The sequence below is a fragment of the Vicugna pacos genome, chromosome 6 (assembly GCF_048564905.1).
Source record: "Vicugna pacos chromosome 6, VicPac4, whole genome shotgun sequence".
In the NCBI taxonomy this organism is placed as follows: Eukaryota; Metazoa; Chordata; class Mammalia; order Artiodactyla; family Camelidae; genus Vicugna; species Vicugna pacos.
In genome coordinates, this window is record NC_132992.1 from 62,470,269 (window position 1) to 62,495,890 (window position 25,622).

The 25,622-nt window shown below is 35.9% G+C and overlaps 1 protein-coding gene across 7 annotated transcripts in view; it reads right to left on the reverse strand.

Moving 5' to 3' along the window:
* Positions 1–25,622, reverse strand: part of KCNH5 (potassium voltage-gated channel subfamily H member 5) — a 333,981-nt gene that overhangs the window by 217,263 nt on the left and 91,096 nt on the right. For all 7 annotated transcript variants that reach the window (XM_072963183.1, XM_072963182.1, XM_072963181.1 and 4 more), the window contains 3 exons: positions 23,800–23,923; positions 11,745–11,851; positions 7,184–7,312 (listed from right to left, as the gene is read on the reverse strand). In XM_072963183.1, the coding sequence (XP_072819284.1) occupies positions 7,184–7,312; positions 11,745–11,851; positions 23,800–23,822 (259 nt within the window). In that variant the 5' untranslated portion in view covers positions 23,823–23,923. The remainder of the gene's footprint in view (positions 1–7,183; positions 7,313–11,744; positions 11,852–23,799; positions 23,924–25,622) is intronic.

Here is a 25,622-nt window from a genome sequence, read left to right on the forward strand (position 1 = left end):
TTTTTCCTATGGGAAAAATATAACTATCATTGATTAAATAGCAGAAAGAAACTGAAAGAAAAATGTAATGTTCATTCTTCGTTCTGAAAATTTACCCACGGTGTATTCTAAGAGAGACCACCTTCAAACACAGATGAAAAGGGAGCTTACTGCCTGATGTGACTTTTAGATGCCAGATCTCAATCTTTCTATCTCTGGTTGTCTAGTACCGTCAGTGGCACACATTGTTGTTGAATGAATGAATGAATGAGAACATTAATTTTTAAAAAGTTAAATAGGAACTGATACAGCATCCATATTATATACAGTTAAAGTCAGAATACAAGAAGGAAATATGTTCAGCTCTTGGCAGATACTAGCATGACTCATTTGTATCTGAAGGGAGGGCTTGGGCTTGGAGAAGGTAGAAAGGGCGTGGTAGAGGGCTTGGGAGGAAGCGTGGAGGATTATAACTCTGCCCTTGGAAAGAGAATTGGGGAGCTGCTAACAGGACAAAAAAGGTGGTGGCAATTGTCAAAATGACTCAGACTTACTGGAAGAGAGAAATTTAGGAGGAAATACTTAGGAAAGATTCCTTCTTCCTAGAGAAAGCAAAGCCAAAGGCAGTTGTCTAATTGAGTAACCATTTATGAGCTTTGCTATCAAAATTCCCTGGGAGCTGGAAAACCAATGAAAAGTCAAGGAGTGTTTTGTTTCAAATTTTAATCAAAGGGAGCACTCAGAGATGAGCTCCCTGAACTGCTCAGTGATCTCTTTATTTGTCTCTGGTTAGGGTTTTCTTGTAGTCCTCAGTTCTAAACAGTTAGCATCTTTCTCAAGACCCCTAACCACCCCTCTCCTCACTCTCAGCAGATTACCTTATCAAATATGTTATAGGCAGGAAAAGAAGACATAAGAAACACAACAGCCTTCAACTTCCCCTCTGTCCCCTTCACCTCTAGACCCACCCACAGCAGCATCCAATTCTTGTCTGTACCTCTATGAACTAGGAGAATTAGGCATTTGCTCGTTCCAGATCATGCACATATTCATGGACACGTAAACGGTTTCTAGACTTTTCACTATCACTAACAATTTCACAGTGAATTTCCTTATGCCTATCCCTTTGTGCTCTTACACACATCTGGAATTGCCCATGTTATTAGCTAAATTAGTTCATTTGATCTGTCACCAACCCCCACTGTACCGTCAAACTTTGAAAAAGTTGAGCAGCCACACCAACTAGGTCAGAGGAAAAAGACAGATCAGCAGTTCTAACTTTTCTCAGCAATACATTTACTGATCGCACCTTTACAGAGACCTAACTGGCGTGACTGATTATTCAGCACAGTTCGCCGATGTTACTTAGATGTGGTCGATACAGGGTAATGTGAACAGACAGCTGAATATGAAGAGCCTAATACTTGCTCTATGAGTTGTTCATGGCATTATGAGAACATTTGTTCTCCTAAAAGCTCAGGATGCCAACTCCTTCTTAATAAAACATTAGTTTAGCTCTATTGGGTTGCAATTAACCTCTCTGTCATGGACTGCCTATTCTTAAAAATAAAAGGAAGTTGCAGCGGCAGTTAAATCAATCTACTAGACTGCAACACAAGACTCTAATCTTGTGTTGAAAAAAGCTTAGGTAAACAATTATACTCTTGGCCAAAGAGACTACATGGTATAATTACCCATATTTCATCTGCTGTTTCCTCTCTAAAGAAAACCATTGGCTTCCCACAAGGGAAAGGTTGCTATTTTTGCTGTTATTCTAAAGGAATTTTTTTTCTCTCAATTATTGGCATGAAGATGCCATAACTATTGGGAACACACTGTAAGTGTCTCGGCAGTTTTGCAATCTGTTTGAAAATACTGTACAGTATAAATGGGCAGAGATTTGGGCCACCTCTTTTAGAACACATATGGATAACCAACAGAATGGATTTCTTGGCTGTAATTTTTCCCTTTTGTATTATTACAAATGATGTATCAGGCACCATTGACTGATAATCTGACCAACAGTTCCAAGACCTCAATACCAGGAACGAAAGATAGGGAAAACACTTTCCCCCTCCCTTGAATTACTAACAGCAAATTCTATTGTTTCAAAACAGTAGGATCCTGTCAGAATCAGAGCGTTCTCAACCTGTGCTTCATTTTTATAGGGAAAAAGGAGAGCAGGGGATTAGGGAGGCCAAGCCCCAAAAGTACATCTCCACTGAAAGGATGAGGCAGCATGCTGCAGTACGGAGAACACTGGATCACAAACCAATCAGACTCTGAGTGTCGAGATCTTCAACAGAAAAATGGAGATGATGATACTAATTTTCAGAATTACAGGAGTGAGCAATAAAGAATACAAAGCTTCTGACACACAGTAACTCCTCTATCAAAACTGGTTTTCCTCCCCTGCAACGGTTTTTGCTACCATCCATCACGGTATAAGCCAAAGGTATTGTTGACATCACTCACTGTCATTTACGTTAGAGGCAAAAATTAATCTAGAGTGAAGTTTTGGTATGATCATAGGATTCATTATGAGGAAGAGCTACACTCAAGTTAGTTGTCTGCCGTCACGTTATAGTTATTACCCCAGTTACAATTTAGAAATAAAATTCACAATTAGCCAGTTTACACAAGTCCTTCAGCCACATGTCTGAGTTTCCTGGTAAATATACCACTACAAGTAGGAGATTGACATCGCTTCCAAACACTTTGTCAAATCCTCAAAGGATGTGGGCCTTTGTCACTGGCCCCTTTTCACAATAAGAAGATAAAATGCCCTTGTTCTGTGATGAAAAAAGTTATATTCTGGCTTTACGGTGTGTAATTTCCCTTGTCTGTTCTGCACCCTAAAACACTATTTCCTATATCCTAGACCAAGGTTTAATTACCTAAGTAGTTGCTGAAAATTTTGGAAACACCCTCAACCCACTCCCTTGCAAGCATCCTCAACTCCCTGACCCTTCTCCCTGATTCTTGAGCTTCTTGATTCCTGCTCATCTGACCAAATCCCAATTCTGGTTAAATCCAACCCACCTACTTTGGCACCTAGACACCTCTGACTAAATATGGGTGAACTAAACGCATAATCATGCTCGTAGACACTAATGAAATGTATGACCACTAGCCTCACATGGGCCTTAGTGTTGCCCAGCAAATCTGCTGAATTTAACCTTGGCCACTCCATTCTCTACACAACCATTTCATACCTCCTCTTCCTTCTTATCCTTTCAACACCCTCTCACCTCCTCACCATTCTTATTCTCAGTTGATAACTGCATTTCCTCTTTTATACTGAGGAAATAAGAGAAATCAGCAGAAAGCTTCTATTATATATTTACTTGTTTGTGACCACCCTCCCCCCTCCATTAGATTGTAAGGGAAGGAACTTTGTTTCTCCAAGACCTAGAATAGGGCCTGCACCATCCTGTGCGTTCAGTCAGCATTTCTGGTTGGGGAAAACAGATAACATAAACAAAAGGAATAAATATTCCTAGAAGAGTCATGAAAAGGTTCACTTTAAGTAACTCTGGTGCCCAAGGCTGAATTAAAAGTAAGGGTATTGTCTCCAAATTTAACGCTCTAGACTCAAATTACTTTGATACTATGCTGTTATCATGAAATCTCATCTGCCCTTTCCCAAAAGTTTCACGTTCCCCTTTGTTCAACTTAAAAAGTTGAAAGATGCATTTTGGTGCCAAGTTTTCAAAGCATAATTTCCTATACTGCTAGTTTCATAGGGATAGTAGGATGATTGCTTAATGGCATAAATATTTTATTTCTATTGAATTTTTCATATTAAATTTACAACTCACATGAATAATAGAAAGTAGCTCATATACACCATTCATAGTTACATTGTGCAATACTTCTTTAGAAATCTGTTGTGTAATTTGAAAGGTGTGGAGGAGTCTCAAAATAAAAGTCTACTTAAAATAAGCTCTTCCACTACAAATTCTGGCACTGAAAAGAGATATTTTGCTCTAATGCTTTTCACAATGGAGTTTGATTTTGTCTATAAATTCTAATTTACATGTCTACTGAACACACAGTTCAGAAATCAAGTGGTCTGAGTTCTCTGGAGTTTATTCAAATGTCATATTTTGTAAGAATAAATTACACATTTAAAAGAGAAAGAGCTCTATGATTCTGATGGGAGGATGCAGAGAGACAGGGGTGGTGGCAGATAAATGGAGAGATATTAATTTGAGAAATAAAAGTCAGTCCTTCAACACTAGCACACTCTCCCCAACCTCACTGTAAAATGCTACCAACGTTCAGTTTCCATAAATAGACACCACCATTATTGTTTCAGCAGGTCAAAACTGTGAGAAAGTATTGTGCTTTTCTTCGCCAACTTTATCTGTGGCATGAAATCATTTAAAGTAAATGAAAAAAAACAATAATCATCAAATATAAATGAAAATTTAAGTATAAATATTTAGGGGAGAAATTCTGTGACATTAAAGCTTCTTAGTCAGGGTGTCATTCATGTAAGAAGGCAAGAGAAATTCAGCTGAGAAATAGGTTAGGCCACAAATCATGTGCCAATCAGCTATCTTTTATTTTAAAATTTATCACTTTAGGGTACATTCAGCTGTTAGCTGTAGGTTTTTCATAGACGTTCCTTATCAAGTTGAGGAAGTTCCCCTCTAGTCCTACTTTGCTGAGAGTTTTCATCATGAATGAGTGCTGGGAATTGTGAAATGCTTTTTCTGTGCCAACTGATACGATCATATGAGTTTTCTTCTTTAGCCTGTTGTGGATTACAATGATTGATTTTTGAATTTTGAACCAGCTTTGCATATGTGGAATAAATCCCACTTGGGTTTGTGTGTAATTCTTCTAATACATTATTGGGATCTATTTTTGTTGAGGATTTTTACAACTACATTCATGAGAAACATTGATTGGTCTGTAATTTTCCTTTCTTATAATGCCTTTTTCTGGGTTTGGTATGATGGTACACCTGGCCTCATAGAATGAGTTAGGAGAGTTCTCTGTACTACTATTTTCGGGAAGAGACTGTGTTTTCACCAGTGAAACCATCTGCACTTCTTATTTTGGAAGTTTATTCATTATTAACTCAACTTATTTAATAGATATAGGACAATTCAGGTTATCTGTTTCTCCTAGGGTGAGTTCTGGTAGTTTGTACCTTTTAAGAGTTGGTCCACTTTAACTAATTTTCAATTCAGTGACTACAGAATCATTCAAGGTTTTTTGTGTTTGTTTGTTTGTTTTTCGCATGCTTTCATGTCCATGGGATGTGCTGTGATAGCCCTTGTTTAATTTCTGACATTGGTAATTTATGTCTTCTCCTTTTTTCTTGGTTAGCCTGGCTAGAGGTTTGTTAACTTCAATATTCTTTTCAAAGAGTAAGCTCTGGGTTGTAGTCATTCTCTCTAATGTTTTGTTCTATTTTCTATTTCATTGATTTCTACCCTAAGGTTCATTACTTCTTGTCTTCAGCTTTCTTTGGCTTAAATTGCTCTTCTTTGTCTAGTTCCCTAAGGTGGAAGCTCAGGTTATTAATTTTATATCTTTCTTCATTTCAAAAATATGCATTGAATGATACACATTTCTCTCTAAGCACTGCTTTTGCTGCATCTCAAATATTTGATAAGTTGTATTTCCATTTAGTTCAAAATATTTTTCTAATTAAAGGCTTTTTTTGGACCCATGGGCTATAAAGAAATGTGTTAGTTCCCAAATATTTGGGGATTTTCTAGTTGTCTTTCATCGTTTTCTAGTTTAATTCCATTATAGTCTAAGAACATACCTGGTAAGATTTTTACTTTTAAATTTGTCAAGGTGTGTTTCACGGCTAGAATGTGATCTAGTCAGTGACTGTTCCTTGTTATGTTTGAGAAGAACATGTATTCTGCTGCTACTACATGGAGCACCATGAATTTTAAAACAAAGGAGCATTAAACCTAAGTACTATTAGAAGATTATTCTATTAAAAATAGTCTTTATTTTTTCTACTTTAAACTTCCTAGACACTGGGTCTATGAGTAAAGGCAGAGGAACAGGTAGTATGGGTCCAAAAATAAATACTTTATTCAATCTTACAGGAGATGATTTAATTCACACATTTGCAGAAACACTCACAAATGAATTGTTCTCTGTTATACTTTAAATGGTCTGCATATCATAATATTTTCCTCTTGCAATTTGATGCTAACCATAGACTGAGCAGGTATTACACATATAATAACATATACATATATAATATATATAATTCACATATTATATGAATTTATATCCAGGGAATAAACCTAATAAAAATTTTTCTATAATTATGGTTACAGCTGAAATGATTAAAACTTGTGTCAGTTTTTTTAAGAGGTAAGAAAAGGCAATGTTCACTAAATGTAACAAAAATATTTGATGTTTTGTCTCCTAAGAGATTATTAAAAATAACATTTCATAAAAACTTCTTCCAAGGGTATTTGAAATTCTTCATTTATATGACACCAGTTGCTAATATAAACATAACTGGAGAGAATAAAATGAGAGTAAATTACACAGAAAAGTGGGTAAAAGCTCATGCCACTGACTAATGTTTCCTACAGCAGTCTCTGAGTATTACAGTCAGTAAGACTCCAATCAGAACGTTTGCATTTTGCCAGCCACTCTCTGGATGACAGAATTTTTCTTTACATAATTTAGCAACATCTACTCAAGAGAATCTACAACAACCAAATAAAGGGAGAAACATAACCTGCAAAAGTCAACTAATCAAACTCTAATCAATGTAACAAAATTTTATCAACTAATCAACTGTGTTCTAACAGAACTTCACCGAAACAATCCCACAAGCTGTTTTACTTTCTATTTCTAAAGCTCAGCATGATAGAAGTTGTTGAAACTCCTATTATATTGATTTGAAATTAACAATGCTTTATGAAATCTCTTCCTTATATCTTAACATCAATTCTCTTATTATAATTTAAATTAACCAACTATTATTTCAACATTCTACTTCCATTCAAATAATATGATTGAATAAAACATTCTGGACAATTACTTGAATGAATATAAAGCAAAAGAAGGGCTACAAAGTAAAAATTTGTTTTCCAGTTCAACCAGTGGACTTTGTTAAAATAATAAAATAATAATAGTAATAATAATAATAGTAATAAATTTAAGTGATAGGCTAATTCTTAAATATGGTAATTCCTTTGAAAATTACCTTTTGTTGAATCATCCTCTATTGGCTGTTTGAACAATGTAATATCCTTGAAAGTGCATAGAAACAAAACCACCTTCTCATGTTCATTTCTTATTGGTGCAATTTGCATATAAAACCAAACAGGGGTTCCTGTTAAAGAGAGAAAAGACAGTGGAGTGTGACATACACCACAATGATTTGGCCTCCTGCTTTCCTTCTTTCAGCTGCCAACTGCTATGCCAGGAATCAGCACCAAAACAACAGTATTTTAATTGCTGAAAAGGATTTTTTAAAAAAACTTTAATTTTGTATCAACTACCAGTTGATTTTGATACAACTACCAAAAATTAATAAATACATTTTTCAACCCAAAATATCAAAATGGCGGTTTCACTATTAAAGCAATGCCAGCATTACCTTTAGATCTGAGTCCCTACACCACTCTTACCAACTCCTTTTGATAGTCTCGCCAAGTGTGAGCATTCCTACGTGCTTCTCCTTGTCACTTTGACAAGTGTTTCCATTTGACTTCAAAAGTCAATACTTGATGTTCTGATAAGTATTCTTTCTGGAGGAACATCTGAAATGCTTTTCTATCTCAAGTCTCTCTCATCAGTCAGATAAACTTACAAGATAACTCTATGGGTCTGACTGCATCCCCACATCAGAGAAAGAGAACTTCAGCAACCCTTGAGCCTTGATATACACAACTATACCAGATGCCTTTAAAGTCATGTTAAAGGGGAAAAAAATGTCCCTAGTCCTTGAAAGTCTCAGGCATCTTCATGATACACTGCTCCCACCTCTCTCACTCAAAGCATGAGGTTGGACCTTGTCATCATGTTTTTGAAACAATGGCTCCTGCAGACTTCAGAAGACACAGAGTTTCAAAGCATTCAAGGCTTAGGATTTGGACAAATCAGAAACTGGAATTATGTCAAATAATAAATATTTGAAGACACAAGAAATGCCTTCAAAGGAATAATTACCCATTAAATGATAAAGCACTGAGGGAACATTCCATCAGAATCAAAAAGACACATTTTCCATTACAGTCTTTCCAAGCCACAGTGCAGTAAAGCCACTCCAAAGACTCTGTCTTAAAGACATTCATTCTTGTCAGGTTTGGGATTGGGGAGTGAACTGTACAGCTGTTAATAGTCTCTAGGAAAGAGTTGATAGCCTGTTAGTGAGATCTCCAAAGAAAACCAATAAGAAGCACCTCCATATCTCTGGCCAAAAATTATCAGGTAATATCACCACAAAGGGGAATTTTCCATTTACATGAGAATAGGTGACTTAACTACTGGGTGCTAGAAGTCAGAGAATTAGAGAGGAGATTTCTATAAATATTCAGTTTCTGACAACCCGGTCCTTTGCAACCTGAGGGGGCCTACAGAAAGACATGGCCTTTTCCAAAATGATTACAGGATGAGACAGGGATCTCAAAAACAATCACACCATCGCCCAGAAAGGCTTGCTCTTTGTTTTCTGCTTCTTATTTTACACAGTGTGTCCAGGAACTGTGAGTGATGTGCACAGTTTGACAAATCACCAGACCCAGACGCTGGCAGATACATGGCCTGTGGCTGTTCCAACACAGTGAGCTTGAGGCAGCACGGTCATAAACAGAGAAAAAGGGGCATTAAAAATAAGTCGTTTTCCAAGGTCTGTTAGAAATCCAAACAGAAAGAGACGATGCTACAGTTCAGACCTTCCTATGAAAACTTCAAATTTTGGCATAGATTCAGGGCTATTTTTAAAATTGCTTTCAGATATCAAGGTAGAGTTTTTTCAAGTTGAGTTACAGAGTTAGACTTCCCTAAGTAGGCTGAGTTTTTGCTGAGTGGCTAATCCATATTCTGGATTTGGGGTTCAAGGTGATGGGAATTCCAGGAGGGTTAGGCAAAGAGGTCTATAGCTGCTGGGAACTCAAGGCAATGCCCTGGCACAGATTATCTGGAGTTGCCCCAGCTATGACAGTTCTGCCTTTGTGTAAACACAAAGATCCATTTTCAGTCATTATCCCAGAGCCACTGCTTCCTTTCCAACAGTAGAAGAAGCTCCGTCAATCAGAGCAATGGATCTAAAGAAGAGAGGCTGCAAACTGAAATGTCAATCGTGACACATATTATTAAATCAGATACCTCAATCTCTCCGTTGGCAAATGGTGTTTAGCCTAATTATTCAACGGAAGAGTTGGGAGGACTTGGCATTCAGGCATCCCCAAAACAGTTTTCTACAGACATGTGAACTTTTCTAACATTAAAAAATGTCCTAAACATACTTTTTTCAGTTGACTTTCAAAAGCCTTTAGCTAACTATTTACAAGATTTTTTAAAGCTGCTTTTTAAAGTATAGTAGAACTCCACTGCAATACATGGGTAATTTCTACTCTTCATATTAAAGAAAAAAAAAAAACTCAATGCAGATACTATCCAGAAGAGTTTTAATCTATAGTGCTGTGGGCTATAATTCCTACTGGCACTAAGCAGACAACTACACGTATATAGATAGTTATCTGAAAAGAATCAGACAGGCCTGAACAAAGGCCAGATAATTATTTCAAGCCATCAAACTAAAGCAAACCATCCAAACTACCTTGGAAGGAAACTTTTGGGAATGAAAATTCAAGTTACTGCTAACATGATTTAAGAGATATAAACAAAACAAAATTTTCACGAAGCTATTTTTGAGAAAAATCAGAAACTATGGACTTGTCTTTGAAGCTTTAAAATCAGAAAAAAATTTGGTTATTCTGCTTAAATGCCAGGGTGAACTGATTTTAGTAACATGGAATACTTTTAAATTATTTGCTAAACTCCAGGCACATATCTAAGTCATTCAAGGAATAACAGCCCTACATGAAAATGAAAGGGAGGGGTGGGGGGAAAATTCAAGTGGTAGAGTACATGCTTAGCATGCACAAGGTTTTGGGTTCATTCCCCAGTATCTCCTTTAAGATAAATAAATAAAAAACCTAATTACCTCCCCACCAAAAAAATTAAAATTAAAAAAAATTTTTTTAACAAAAGGGAGTTTAGGCATACAGGTCTTCTACAAATAATTATCAGTATTTGGACCTGGTGAAAAAGACCCAGAAAGCACTAGAGCTCAGCTTTTCTCTTGTAGAAGACAGAGCTGATCATTCAGAATGGATTGCTTTCTTTTTTCTTTTTTTTTTAATTTTTAAATTTAATTTATTTGGGGGGGTGGTAATTAGATTTATTTATTTTAATGGAGGTACTGGGGATTGAACCCAGAACCTCACACATGCTAGGCACACACTCTACCACTGAGCTACTACCCTCTCCCCCTTAGAATGGATTGTTTTCTAGCTGACAAGCCAACAGACATTTGGCTATGATGTCAAAGAGAAATACCTTTTCAGCCTTGATTCTAAAATGAAGGATAAGATGAAAGGACATTCCATAGGCAAAACCACTGAGGACAAATGTCCCTGTTACCAGGTGCACTGCTGTGAAGCCTATGGGTGTTGTTACCCCTATGATAGTCTATTAATAAAAAGAGAGACCCAAATTCAATTCTAAATATTCCATAGAGAACAAATGTTTAAGGTACAATGGAGAAGATAAATTATGCTCCACAAAACCCAACCAGCATTAAATATGGTACAAGTGTTTCCTGTTGAAGCTAAAATGATTCCTGAACTGGGGAAGAATTTAGTAACCATCAATTTCCACTAAAGATAAAAACTGGCTTTGCAATCATTTACCATTAACACTAAATAAATTAACTCATCCCATGCAGGGACTGTTCATTTAAAAAAAAAAAAGAGGTCAGTTTAGGAATACAGCAAAAAGAAATAAATTAAGTGACTATTCAAAGAAAACATTAGAAAGGAGACTGGTTGATGAATGTACTAGGTGCTTTTTCCTTTGGCTGGTTTTTTCTTCCCTCCAAGCTCCAATAGAGAGTCTTATCAGACTCTCCCGTAAGTATTTAAGACCATATCATGCTGTCTTATGTGATTACATAATGGACAACTGACCACTCACAAATCCCATCATCAAGAACACCACACAACAGTCAACACAAAGTTACTGGATGTGAATGACCCATTCTGAAAGTAATAATTACTTTCATGAGCCTTCCACACAAAACAGTCTGAGTCTAAAAAAAATGTCCTACTGGTAAAGATTCACCTTATATACCATGTATTCACATGTCGTCTATGTATGTGTAGAAAGGTAATCACACATACCCATTGACACCAATCAACTTTCCCTTTAATCATAAGAAGAAATGAATGCATTTCTCTGACATTTTTAGTTGCTGTCACATAACTACAGGATCTTTACCATGGGTATTAATCACAAAACATTTTGCCATCTGACACAAAAAAGTCACGTTCAAAATGCACTGTATTGTTCTTTCATTTCTCAAAAGGTTGCTTTTTATAAGTATTATTTATTAATTTTGCTATCTAATTTTACCAGTACCTCCTGCCAAAAGAAACAATAAAAGTTTTATATTCTCTCTACCCTATAACTTGACTACCACTTACTGAAACATAGTATTAATCGAGTTGACATGTCTTACTGGTAATTTAGATACCTACTGTTTTTCTTGTACAAAAGAACTTCAAAGCAGTTTGACTCGTAGTTGTCAAAAGTCTGCCTGACTTTCTCAATGGTTTTCTTGTCAGTCAATTCCCCATACATAAAACTGGAGAGAGGAAAAAGAAATCCATTTCAGTTTCATGTTGCGTTTCAGTGCTACATAAAATCATCTATTTGTCTTTTTCAAATTAGGTATTCAAAATTAGTTACAAAATATAATGTTGCTCCCACAAAATGAATTAAAATATTGAAACTAAGTTCTAATCATGATTGTTAAACTGCTTGCTAAAAGCTAGCTTTAGAAATTATTTTGAACATAAAGAGAGAGAAAGATGCAGGTCCAATATGCACCAATTTTAGTTACCATGCTTTAGATAAATAATATAGTTTCCCAACAGCACAGTTCAAACTTCAGTTTCCACAATACATTAACTGTGAATGATTGCATAAAGTATAAGATTTGCTGCTAGCTTATCGGTCTACATGTCACTAGTAAATAACAAGGACACATTACAATCAGTGACCAATCCCATCACTTCTTTTAGAGCCTGTCAGTATTACTGTGCATCTACTACTAAGTTCCTGCACAGACAGCAAAGCATGTAGCTGTGTTGTCTTTTTGTCTCTCTGTGGTAAACTCACGTGACGTTTTACAAAAATAGATAATCAAAGGCAAGAATTCTCAATCAAAGATGAAAGTCTCTCAAAGAAATGAAAAACGATAATGCTGGAAGTGAAATTCAAAAATTAAACATAAATGAAGTGCCTTCTTCTATAAGAATAGCAGGAATGTTAATACTGTTGTCATTTGAGAGACTCTAGATACGCACCCAGAAAAACTTAGTGACAACAAACTTATCAACATAAATCAGGAAAATTGTGATAAAAAGAATCAAGGTTTCCCAAGGGAAATAATGCTAGGGTCAAAAAAAAAAAAAACCAACAAAAAAACTTCACATTAAACGAGGCCTAAGAGGTAGTTCACAATACTGAAAGTCATAGGAAAAAAGAGTTGAAGTGGATTCAGACTCAAAAAGGAGTATGATTGCTAACAGATAGGAAAAAATACCCTCTTGATATTATAAGTTATATTACAAGAATGCAGGTATGTTCAAATAACTCATGGTAGCTTTTTACAAACAAATGAAACATTTTAATTCTCAATGTCTCTAATGTTCTAAGGCTCAATGTACTAAATAAATACCAGTTTTACTATTATTTTCATTTCCGTGCAGTTATAACCAACAGAATTTTTTTAATATTTTGACAATTTTAAAGGTCACAGAACAATCACAATTTTTTTCATTGAGTACTAAGACCACATTACATGGTTTCAGCTTGCATGGTCTTTTTTATGCTCCCAAACTACAATGAAATGTGAAGACTCCATATTACACATATACTGCATCAGCTTTCTCATTATTTATGAGGATTTTTTTGAGATATGCACAAGTGTAGCTAATGGGAGGAAAATAAAGGAAACAAATTGAAGGAGACACATGCTATTACTACAGCTAGAAGAACTCACAAAGACAGATTAAAGAGTGAGCATCCACATCCCACAAATAGTTCCTAATTTTTGAAATTATCTATTTTCCTAAGAGAATCTCACCAAGAGTCTGCGAATCTATAAAACAGAACTCAGTCAAAGACTAAGCCTCTAAAACTCTGTTCACAACCATCAAGTGTGCATCTGGTTTTAGATACCTAGTTCTACTAGTTGCTATAATATTCCAGACCATGTCTTCCACCAGGAAAAAAATAGGTGGCACTTGACTAAGTTTTTGAAGGCTCAAATATATCTTTGCTATTGCTTTTCTTCCAGTTTTCAACAAGTTAGCTTATTGGCCAGAGGTAGATCCAAGTGTGGTGGAGCCTGAAGCAATTTTAGGGGCCCTCTTCAAGGAAGGGAATACAAAATTATAAAACAAAATCAGGTAGAGAGCCTTGAATGACACGCACTCAAGTGAAAGCCCCTGAAGGTTAAGATTTATCATCCTTATGGGAAATCTGCTCCTGAATGTCTCAACCCGGAACATTTACAGCATGAAAAGCACAATTTGTTAGCAAGTTGTAGCAGAACTAGCAGCATTCAACAGTGCCGCCACATCACAACTAGACATTACAGAGTCATGACCATCTTATGGTAACACTAACCAAGCAACTAGAATTCTAGAAACCAAGAAAGTAGATGAGGTCAACCAAAGATCATCCAATCTGTATCCCGCATTGTCAATGATAATATTTCTATCTTTTATAAAAAAAGAAATTTAGTTGTCATTATAATTGTAAAATAAGCTCTTGCTTATTCTCTTACATCTCAGAATAGAATGACAGACTCTAACTCCATAATCCTACAGCCAGACTAACATACGAAGCTTCAGACACCTTGAAAAGCCACCATTCCCGTCAAAGACAGAATTCCAGCTCATCCAAGTTTTATGAAAATCTCTTGAGGGCATTAAATTAAATTAGAATTCCTTGGTTAAAGAGCATAAATTCACCTTCCTTCCCTCCCCCAAAATAAAACACTAGTTTAGTACTATTAATATTTTTTACAGACAGGTAAACTTTTGCATTGACTGTTATTTTTAATCTAAAGGCTCTAATAAAGAGAAAACTTTAAAACACACATACAAAAAAAGAGAGGACTTAAATTAACTAAATGTTTGTGGTTTTAAAGAAAAGAACCACCACTCAGAGTTCTATGGTTCAATAAACGAAGATACAATAATCACAACTGGCCAACATACAAACATAAAAAAGAAAGCATCTATAACAAGTAACTAGGATAAAAATTGTGGAAAATTAACTCTAAAAAGATTAAAAAATAAGTTAACTCAAATTTTAAAAAAAGAAGCTGTCTCAGAAATTAATGCAATAATACCACTTAAGAAGAATTACAAGTTGGATTCAGCTAAAATTCTGAAAAGGTGAAAACAAACAATTTTTCAAAAAAAAAAAAACTCTGAAAATTCTGTAATATATTCTTCTTTAGCCCTCACCATGCAGAAATAGCCTGTCCCAAGAAAGTAGACATTTTAAGGAAGAATCCCTGGTTATTACAATCTGAATAATTTTTCAAAAATAGTCTTTTATTTCTTACATTGTTTTTCTCATACTTCTTATTTTAAACTTATTAAACCACATATTTCCAGTGACAGAACACATATTGGAAGTGGTCAAATGGAGAAGTTAAATAATAAAACGTTATTTCAAAACGAGCTATAAAGAATGACTGAAATGTATTCTCCATCCTTCCAAGGCAAGCGTTTTGGAGCTTAATTCAAACTATGAAAGTAGTTTCACCCAAAGTTGTTCACACCATACTGACTAAATCAATGCTTCTGCATACTCTGAGGGTATGACACATTTGCTCATTTGCTAAATTTTTTTTTAATGTGTAAATGTTGAATATATCTTTACCCAAGGTTTCCTGCATCCTAACTCCGGATGGCTAAAGCTCAGTGCAGTTTTGAATGGTTAATGGAATTTGAAGCAAACCAAGACTTAGAAATGATAATCAACAAGCTTTAGAAACTATGTATCTATATAATAATTTTACACAGTTTTCATTTCTCTTATTGAATATCCTCCAGCAATACATAATAGGAATATTTTTTAAATTACAGAACTTCAAATTACTCTCTAAGACAGATCGCCAAGCTCCCCTTCAGTAATTATAAATGACTTCTAAAACGGCACTGTTATTTTATTGGAAGAAAAATAAAATTAGATGCACAGAAGCTATCTATCCTTGCTATTATATGGAGCAGCCGTGATATAACACAGGACCGCTGCACTTACAGGACCACTTACAAACTGGATAATTCATGGACAAGTTGTATAACTTCTCTCACTCAGTTTCCTCATCAGTAAAATGACGATAATGTTAATATAACTCAGAGGGTGAGGATTAAAAGGATAATGCACATGAAGTTGCAAATTATAATGTACTGTACAATGGCAGAATTATTACTGGAATGCTTCTTATGGGTGAGGTTAGAAGGCCCTCCCAGCCCCAACCCTTCTCCCTTGCTCCTCTGCAAGTCTAGGGTAAGGGCTGGGCCACCCTTGCTAACAGGCAGGGTCATTGGGTCTTAAAGGGATATGCACATCATTTTGTGTGTCTTCTTTGTGAACCCATGAAGTTGAAGTATAAACTCACCCAGTGCCTTCTCCTGGATAATCTGGCCACAACCATGGATATCTTGCCATACAACTAACTAGTGGGAAGATTTGGTCTTGGGAGTAAGGGAGAAGATTTCCTATGGCTTAGGCCATATCTGCTTGCCTGAGCATTTGGCAATACCTTTTTCATGTATATCCGACTCAGAAAACGTCTAGACACAGGTGGCTTTGGTTTCTAGCAGGATTTACTTATTCTTGGATCCCTCAATCTCTCAAACAGGCCTCTTTACGGTAACTAACAATAAGGATGACTAGAATGTTGACAGACTTCCAAGGGACAAAGGAACCTTACAAACTGAAAAATACATAATCTAATCATGAGTGCTGCCAATAACCTGTCTTTATCTGCTAATGGCAGCAATGTCCCTGGACTAAGCGCACAACATTCCGTCCCACGGGCAACGGGAAATATCACGCATAGGCTGCAGCTCACAGCCTAGCAAATGCTCCATCACAGAAATCACACGTGCTGACCTAACAATACGTGGTCTCCAGCTCAGCATCAGCCACATGAGTAAAGTCATCACAAAAGTTAATGGCAGGATGGGCTGACATCTGCAATCAAAGGATCAAAAAACAAGAAGCCTGAGAGTGAGGGATAAGCCTGAGAGGAGAGTGAGTTTAGAAACAAACAAGAACACGGTTTTCAAAATCTGAAAGAGGTAATTTTATAATAAATCAAAGCATTACATACTTTATACAGTGGATTACAGTCTAAAGGTTTTACGACCCATTAATTTACAGGAGCTTAAAAGGATTTAGGTAGAGTCATAAGTGGTAGATCCATGACATGTAATTAAGGGAAACTAGGGACAGAACCGGACCGCTCTAACCTTTGGAGTGGGACATCACTGCGGCACCTCAGCCCTCCAGCACTTCCCTCAGTGCCACTGTGTGAAGCAGAGCCCTCGGCCAGATGGAACCAGACTGACTGACACCCACCATGCGTAATGTTCTCTTGTTGACTGAGAGAATCCTGTGTTAGTAAAACTACCTGTGAAATACATCCAATAAAGCGTCTCAATATCTCTGCTTCACTGTTGAATTTGATAGCTTGGTTGAGGATTATTAATGGGAAAAAAATGTATTTTAAAGCATCAGTCTACTCCAATTCTCCCTACGTATATGATTGCTCTTCACATCCCTCTGTCTTAGAAAAAAAAAAAGCAGAATGGGCTTTTAAAAGGCTTGAGTTAGTCAAAGGTAAAATGCTAACGTGGTTTCTACTAACCTATTACAGTATGTTTCAAATGTCAGGGCTTTCTAAGGGTCATGAAATAAGATCAGATGTTTTTAAATGACATTCCCCTAAAACCTACATATAATCTTTAAACATACAATATGTTTTGTGTCCTTCAGTAAAGAGCAACAGCCCAAGGACTTGGAAATGCAATTATTAGACAATGAAAAAAAACTGTATTTGAAATTCCTAGGAATCCTGACATTTTATAAAATATTTTTGGAAATTTTATCTAAAACAAAAATAAGACAGTATACGCACACATCAGTTTGGTGTTTTTTACTTTAGAAATGTAGCTACTATTAAGAAGTACAAGGATGTAGGAAAACTGTAACCCACCATCACGGCTCCTGAGAGTGGAAGTAGAAAGCCGTTCTGGAGAGCAATCTGACAGCAGTTAATTTACAAATTCTGCATATATGCTACTCTCCAGCAGTCCTACTTCTGAGTAGAAACAGACAACTTCTCACATGGGGCCACAGGAAAATGTGTATGAGGATGTTTACCTCCCAGTTGTTGGAGGTAACAAAGTGTTAGAAGTTGGAGTTCATGACTAGTAAAATGGATAAGTAACATGAAGGCTGTGAAGACACTGGAGCTACAACACAGTGCTCAGACATGATGAAATATTTTACCATATTAAAAATTAAAAAAACCTCGAACATAAGTTTGAGTGAAAAGATTAAGAAACTATAAATCTTACTGCATAGTATGAATTATGTAGGCCTTAAAAATAAACATACATCTCTTCAGCAAATGGTGTTGGGAAAACTGGACAGCAGCATGTAAAACAATGAAGCTAGAACACACCCTTACACCATATACAAAAATCAACTCAAAATGGATTAAAGTCTTAAACATAAGACAAGATACAATAAACCTCCTAGAGGAAAACATAGGCAAAACATTATCTGACATACATTTCAAAAATTTTCTCCTAGAAGAAATAAAAGCAAGAATAAACAAATGGGACCTAATGAAACTTACAAGCTTCTGCAGAGCAAAGGAAACCAGAAATAAAACAAGAAGAAAACCTACGGAATGGGAGAAAATTTTTGCAAGTGAAACCGACAAAGGCTTGATCTCCAAAATATGTAAGCAGCTCATACGACTCAATAAGAAAAAAATAAACAACCCAATCCAAAAATGGACAGAAGACCTAAACAAGCAATTCTCCAAGGAAGACATACAAATGATCAAAAAGCACATGAAAAAATGCTCAATATCACTAATTATCAGAGAAATGCAAATCAAAACTACAATGAGGTATCACCTCACACCAGTCAGAATGGCCGTCATTCAAAAATCCAAAAATGACAAATGCTGGAGAGGCTGTGGAGAAAGGGGAACCCTCCTACACTGCTGGTGGGAATGCAGTTTGGTGCAGCCACTATGGAAAACAGTGTGGAGATTCCTCAAAAGACTAGGAATAGACTTGCCATATGACCCAGGAATCCCACTCCTGGGCTTGTATCCAGAAGGAAATCTACTTCAGGATGACACCTGCACTCCAATGTTCATAGCAGCACTATTTACAATAGCCAAAACATGGAAACAGCCTAAATGTCCATCAACAGGTGACTGGATAAAGAAAATGTGGTATATTTATACAATGGAATACTACTCAGCCATAAAAACCGACAACATAACGCCATTTGCAGCAACATGGATGCTCCTAGAGAATGTCATTCTAGGTGAAGTAAGCCAGAAAGAGAAAGAAAAATACCATATGAGATCACTCATATGTGGAATCTAAAGACTCATGGACAGAGAATACAGACTTGTGGTTACCAGGGGGGTAGAGGGTGGGAAGGGATAGACTGGGATTTCAAAATTGTAGAATAGATAAACAAGATTACACTGTATAGCACAGGGAAATATACACAAAATGTTATGATAAATCACAGAGAAAAAAATAAATAAATAAATAAATAAAATAAGCATACACCAAGCAATATCATTTCAAGAGTACATACATTTAATAAACAAATGGAAGATGGATTAGAAAGACACAAAATAGAACACGCCAAAATGAGTAAATAATGGAAGATGAAGAGGGATGGAATGAAGGGGAAAAGAAAAAAAAAATAAAAGAAGAAAAAACAATATTAAATTAAATAAGTAAAATTAAATAAATAGAGATTTGCCCCGAGAGATCACCAGATAATATTGGGACAAATGGAGGAGGATGTTTAATTGTATTACATGCGCCTGGTCTAATGGGAGAAGGATTGGGAAGGACAAAAAAGGGAAAACTGAAAAAAGCAGAAGTTAATTTTAGCCTCTTGATACTGTAAAATCACAAATTAATATTTTTTCATTTTCTGATAAAACAATTCATATTTGAATATTTAAAAAATAGGACATGTAATCTTTAAGCAGTTAACACTTTAATCCTATTGATTTTAATCCATCTAATGCAAATTGTATACAAAGAAGATTCTCTTTCAGCATATAAAGTATTTATATTTTTTCCTCACAAACTGATGCTCACCAATCTGTAGATTCTCATTCTGCTGTGTGCCTAAAACTTGTCACTAGTATAAGTCTTTGAATTTCTTATAAGGCTATCCTCAGTGTCAACTTACTTATCTCCATATTTAGTTGGAATTCAGTGTTTCCAAAACTCTATAATAACATTTGGCTTTAACACTGGATTTCCAAATGTGTATATAGTTTTCTTCTTTTTTCCCTCTGTTTCCTTGTGCATCATATTCAAAGTCTTTTATAGTTTTATACAAGAAATGGAAAACAACCATATATTTTAGAAAAGGGATCATGATGCATTTAGTGTTTTGTTAACTGTTTGTGGTTTGTTTAGTCGATTGGTTGATATTTTTAATTTAATAATATACAGTTAGCTTCTTTCAGTACCATTATCCTTTCAATATATGAATTAGGAAGTTAGGGCTATACCATAATATTTTTTAATATATATGCTACTGGACATTTTGATTATTCCCAGGTCTTCATCCTTCTAAAAAGAGCTGCAGTGAATATAATATAGGTATAGTTTAGTTTTCAAAAGGGATGTGGAAATTTGAAAGAAGAGTGTATTAAAATGAACTATACCTTAAGAAAACCTGACAGGGCTCAAATCATTTGTTCGTATATCAGATGCTAGTCCTTGTTGCTCTGTGAGGGCATTCAACTGGTTGCCATTTTTATATTAGCAGAACATGTTGGGCATTTTATGCAATCAGGCAATAATTGTTTGTGTTAAGAATATTGTTATTTTTAACTAATGGTAACCAGTGAGGAGAGGAAAGGGGGGATGGGGCAAGACATGGGTAGAGGATTAAGAGGTACAATCTACTATGTATAAAATAAATAAGCTACAAGGATGTAGTTAGTGTACAGCACAGGGAATATAGCCAGTATTTTATTATAACTTTAAGTGGAATATAATCTATAAAAGTTCTGAATCACTATTTTGTATAACAGAAATTAATATCGTATTGTTTATCAACTATACCTCAGTAGAATTTTTTAAAGAATATTATTATTTTGAAAATACTGTTTCTAACAATAGTGAAAAAGAGTTAGAGGAAGATTTGCATACTTCTTCCTGTACGAAGAAACATAACATAATTTGAAGCTCTCCACTCTCTCATCCACCTCAAATACCATAACCCTTGGGATGAAATACAGTAAATAAAAGCATGTTTATACAGAACCATGTGAGACCAAGGTTAGGGTTTATTGCAAAATAAGCCAATCCAATTAAACAAATACTGACACAGAACACTAAGCTGTGTCCTGTAGTGCCTAGAAAAGTGAACAAGATGGAATCCTAACCTTCAAGGTATTTATTATCTGGCACTGGTGGTAGGAGGGAAAAGCAACTCTTCAAGGGGAAAGAATATATAATTCTAACATGCCAGCATTTTTTTAGTGACCCTATTATAGGAAAAAATGCACATATCAAAGAAAATATGCTAGGGGTTGGGACAGATACATGGGAAGCAAGAAAAGACGGGAGCAGGACTTCACAATATAAGCAGATATGAAGAGCAATACTTCACACACACACACCCCCCACACACACCCACACACAAAGCAGCAATAGCAATGAAAACCCAAGGGATAAGAATAAGTAGTTTAAGGCTAGATGATGATGCCAAATGATGAACTACAGGGAGTCGGAGGAGGAAAAGCACATCTGGTTGAGCAAATCATGAACACCTTCAGGTGGAAGTTGGCATCTGAAATGGACATGGATGATGATGGGACATCTGCAGTCTACGAAGAGGAAATGGGTATCGGAGCATCTACATTTCCTGGAATTCTCTACAGAGCCTGCTCCACGGGTCAGGTCTACCATAAAACTAATCTTTACCTGACCTAAACCCTGCTCAGACATAAGGGAGTAGAACCTCCCAGAACTTAGAACACACACCTCAGCGACAGTGCCAACCCAAAAGCTAATAGCCACCCAGCAGGTAAAAAAAACACAAGAGACATCAGTGCTACCAAAAGGAGTTTCTCAGGGAGCACACTCTTTCACCAGACCTGAAAGTGAAGAGTGAAGGTGAGAATGACCTTAGCAGAGAGCAAATGAGGACCACTGGGAGAGGACAAGTGAAAGAAGATGTTTGAACAGATGATTTCTCAAATCTGGCTAAGCATCAGAATCAGCTGAGCTGCTGGTTAAAAGTGCTGATTCCTGCCCCAACCTACCCACCTTGAGTGATTTCAATTCAGCAGGTTTAAGGTTTTGCAAAATCTCTCTAAATGACTCCTATGTATAGTCAGGCTTAGACTCACTGGTATAATATGAAATTCCTGCCCTCCATGATGATATAGAATATATATATACGTATACATATATGAGTATATATACAGCACATAATGTTTCTCACCATAAATGAGTAGAAAAAAGGCATATCAGTCACCATTTCCCTGGGCAAATACCTTAACCTAACTCTAGCTCAGTTTTCTTTTCTGAAAAACAAAGAATATGGAGTAGAAAATAATTCAGATTCCTTGTAATTATAAAATAACATAATTTTGGTACTTAGTTAAGTGTCAGCTTTAAAGAAAAATTAACTTAAGGGAAAAAAATCCCATCTGGCCTTACTGAAATATTGTGAAGTTTTCAAGTCTAAATTGGTTCCTTATATAGAGTTCCCTTTTCTTTTTTATGATCTTTTTTGGTAATATACTCTTTGAGCTCACAGATATGGCATATTATAAAAGAATTGTTATAAATAATATAAATGCCAGATTCTGTTTTACATAAGTCAAACAAAATAGCAATGGTACAATGTACCAACATGACAAAGTATGTGTGATTTACACAGGTTGTAAGAACTTTATTTTTATTCCTTTAAATGTTCATGAAGCAAGTCCTACTTGGTTGAGGGTTGTTGCTGCTACTTCATAAGACAGTTTTAGCAACTAAAGTCGTGCTGACATCAGTGGTTCTCTGATACAGGATGCTCCTTTGATCACTTGGCACCTAAAATAGTTCCTGGCCCATAGAGGGTGATCAAAAAGTATTTATTGAATAAATTAATAAATTAACAGACTGCAGAAATATTCCTCTTTGCAAAAATTCTCATCAGTGGCTCTTAAACTATATATTTCCACGAACAATTTAGTCTCCTTAATATTCTAATATAATTTTTACTGTGCAGTTTTTATGTAAGTAAATAGGTTCTGGCACCAATTCCAATCTGTGGGGGTTTGGGGAGGTTCCCCACAACAACAAGCAATTCTAGGAACATTAGCTGAGTGTCCTATGATTCAGCTCAATTCTGACACTAACTACATGGAGATAGCATCAGATTCCAAAAGGTTAAACATTAAGGCTTCGGTCCTACAAGAGTGACCTCCCCCCCGCGACTTCAGGTGCCAGTCCCAAGCCTAGGTTGTCAACTGTGCCTCTGACCCACCTAGCACAGACTGGAGGTTCCCAGGACCCCCTCCTTAAGACTTCAGACACCAGTTACAAGCACAAGTTGTTACATGTACTTTTGACAACCAGCTGTAAACCAGAGGTTCACACAACCTCCTCCTTTGGTGCAATTAATTTGCTAGAGCAACTTACAGAACTTGTAGAAACATTTTATTTACTAGATTACCAGTTTATTATAAAAGGATATAACTCAGAAACAGCCAGAGGGAAGAGATGCATAAGACAAGGTATCAGAAAAGGACTCGGACCTTCCACACCCTCACCAGGCACACCACGCTCTCAGCACTTCCACATGTTGCCCAAAATGGAAGGTCTCCAAATCCTGTCTTTTGAGTTTTTATGGATGCTTCAAACACAGTTACAAATGATTAAATCATTACCCATTGGCTATTGATTCAACCTCCAGTCTCTCTCCAGGAGATTGGGGAGATGAGGTGGTACTAATCATATGGCTGGTTCCCCTGGCAGTCAACCCCATCCTTAGGTTATCCAAGGGTTTCCAAAAGTCACTTCATCAACACAACATATCACAAGAAATTCCAAGGGTTTTGGGAGCTTTGTGCCAGGAACTAGGTGGAAGACCAAATACACGTTTCTGATTTTAAATCACATCACAGTGAGTCTAAGTACATTTAAGCCTTTTAACCACATTCAGTATTTAGTTAAACTTCAGAAAAGATTCCTAAGCTGTTCTGTTACCTACCTGCAAGTGCTGCTTTTCTGCATGACGTCAGCTCGATGATACCCAGAGAGTTTGCAAAAACCGTCATTACTATAAACTACAGGCCAATCCACAATTTGGGCATTTCCCAGTAAGAAACTTGATTCTAAAGAAGAAAGAAGAAAAGGGAAGTTTTTTAGCTTCATTTAACAATGTACTTCTTTCAAGTAATCAAAAAGACAAATTCATAAAGGTAGACAAATGCAACTATGGTTTGTTATGGCACAAATAATAAAACTGACATCAGTTTAGCAGATCATCAAATGGGAACTGCAATAAGTACAAGATTTGCATATAAACTAAAAACTCCACTAAAAGAAGCCAGTTTACATTACCCATTGCCCCTATGCATTCAAATAAACACTACACTATGAAAACAAAGTATTGTTGGGGATGGGAGTTACAGCTCAGTGGTAGAGCACATGCTTAGCATGCACTAGGTCCTGGGTTTAATCCCCATTTCCTCCACTAACCAAAAAAAAAAAAAAAAAAAAAAAAGGAAAGAAAGAAAGAAAACAAAGTATCGTTAATGTTAAATAAGTATCAGTGACTATAATAATTATATCTAAAAACAGTTTAATTTATTAAAATTAGGGCTACCAGCCACTTCTCCACAAATTGAGAATATTAAACTTAATAACAGAGGCAAATGGATGATCCTTCCAAAAATTCTATTAAGGTAATTTTGACATGATGGGACAAATTCTCTGTCCATTAGATTGATCTAGAGAAGTCTAATTTAAAATAGCACAGAAGAGTCCTTTTCAAAATGAAATTATTCAAAGATGGTATTTTCAGCCACATGCTACACAGAATTTGGAAGCTATCACTATTCTAAATAAAAGAAATATCTCTGTTCTATTTTACAAGGAGAAATGGTTTTCCTTTAGGTATAAAAATTAATAAAAAAAATAATATCTTGTGGCATGTACCTTGATTGAAAATCCAACAATGTTAAGCAGTAACTTTAACAATTTTATATATCAGATGATAGATATGTCCACTTTAAAGTGAATTAAAATTAAAATTACATTAAAATGAAAAACTATTTTTAAAATAAATATTTTAAGAGTAGACTTTCAAGGGAATACTATGCTTCAAAATATCTACCTAAACAATCTCCTTTGAACTCATATTCAGAGTGGTGTACTAAAAAGAGAAATTAACTTATGACTTTAAGCTTAAATCCTGACTTACAGTTGGACTTCATATAAATAACAATGCAATTCATTTACTTAGTAGCTGCTAAGTAAAAGGAACTACTCTGGGTAGGACAATGGGATAAAATAAAGACCAATAAAACATACCCTTTACTCTCAAAAAACTTACATATTAAGGAAAATGGATATGTAACCAATTACAATTTACCAGAACAAATCAAGAAGCGTAGGATAACATATGGGGAAAAAAATCTGTTTCAAGGCACTAAAAAACAACAAAAGTGGACAGAAACTGGAAAAGGCAAACCCTTGAAAAAAGGAAGATACATTAGGTGAGATATTCATTTAACTGTCCATTCCCCTGAAAGCACTTCCCAGTTTATACAGTTCCTGGGTGAGAAAGCTCAAGCATCAAAGTCTTATGGGCCTAAAGGGTTACAGGTCACAATTCGGGACTGTCAACGCAGCCTGAAGTTGAGGGGGAGATCCTTTAACATATACAACCATAAACCTGTATATAAATCCACCTCAAATCCTTCCCTGTGACCTAAACTGCATGCACAGATAAGACTACAAGGAACTCATCTAGTCTAGCAATGACTAGAAGGCTGAAGAGGTAGGCAGAAATTTCACCAGTGCCCCAAG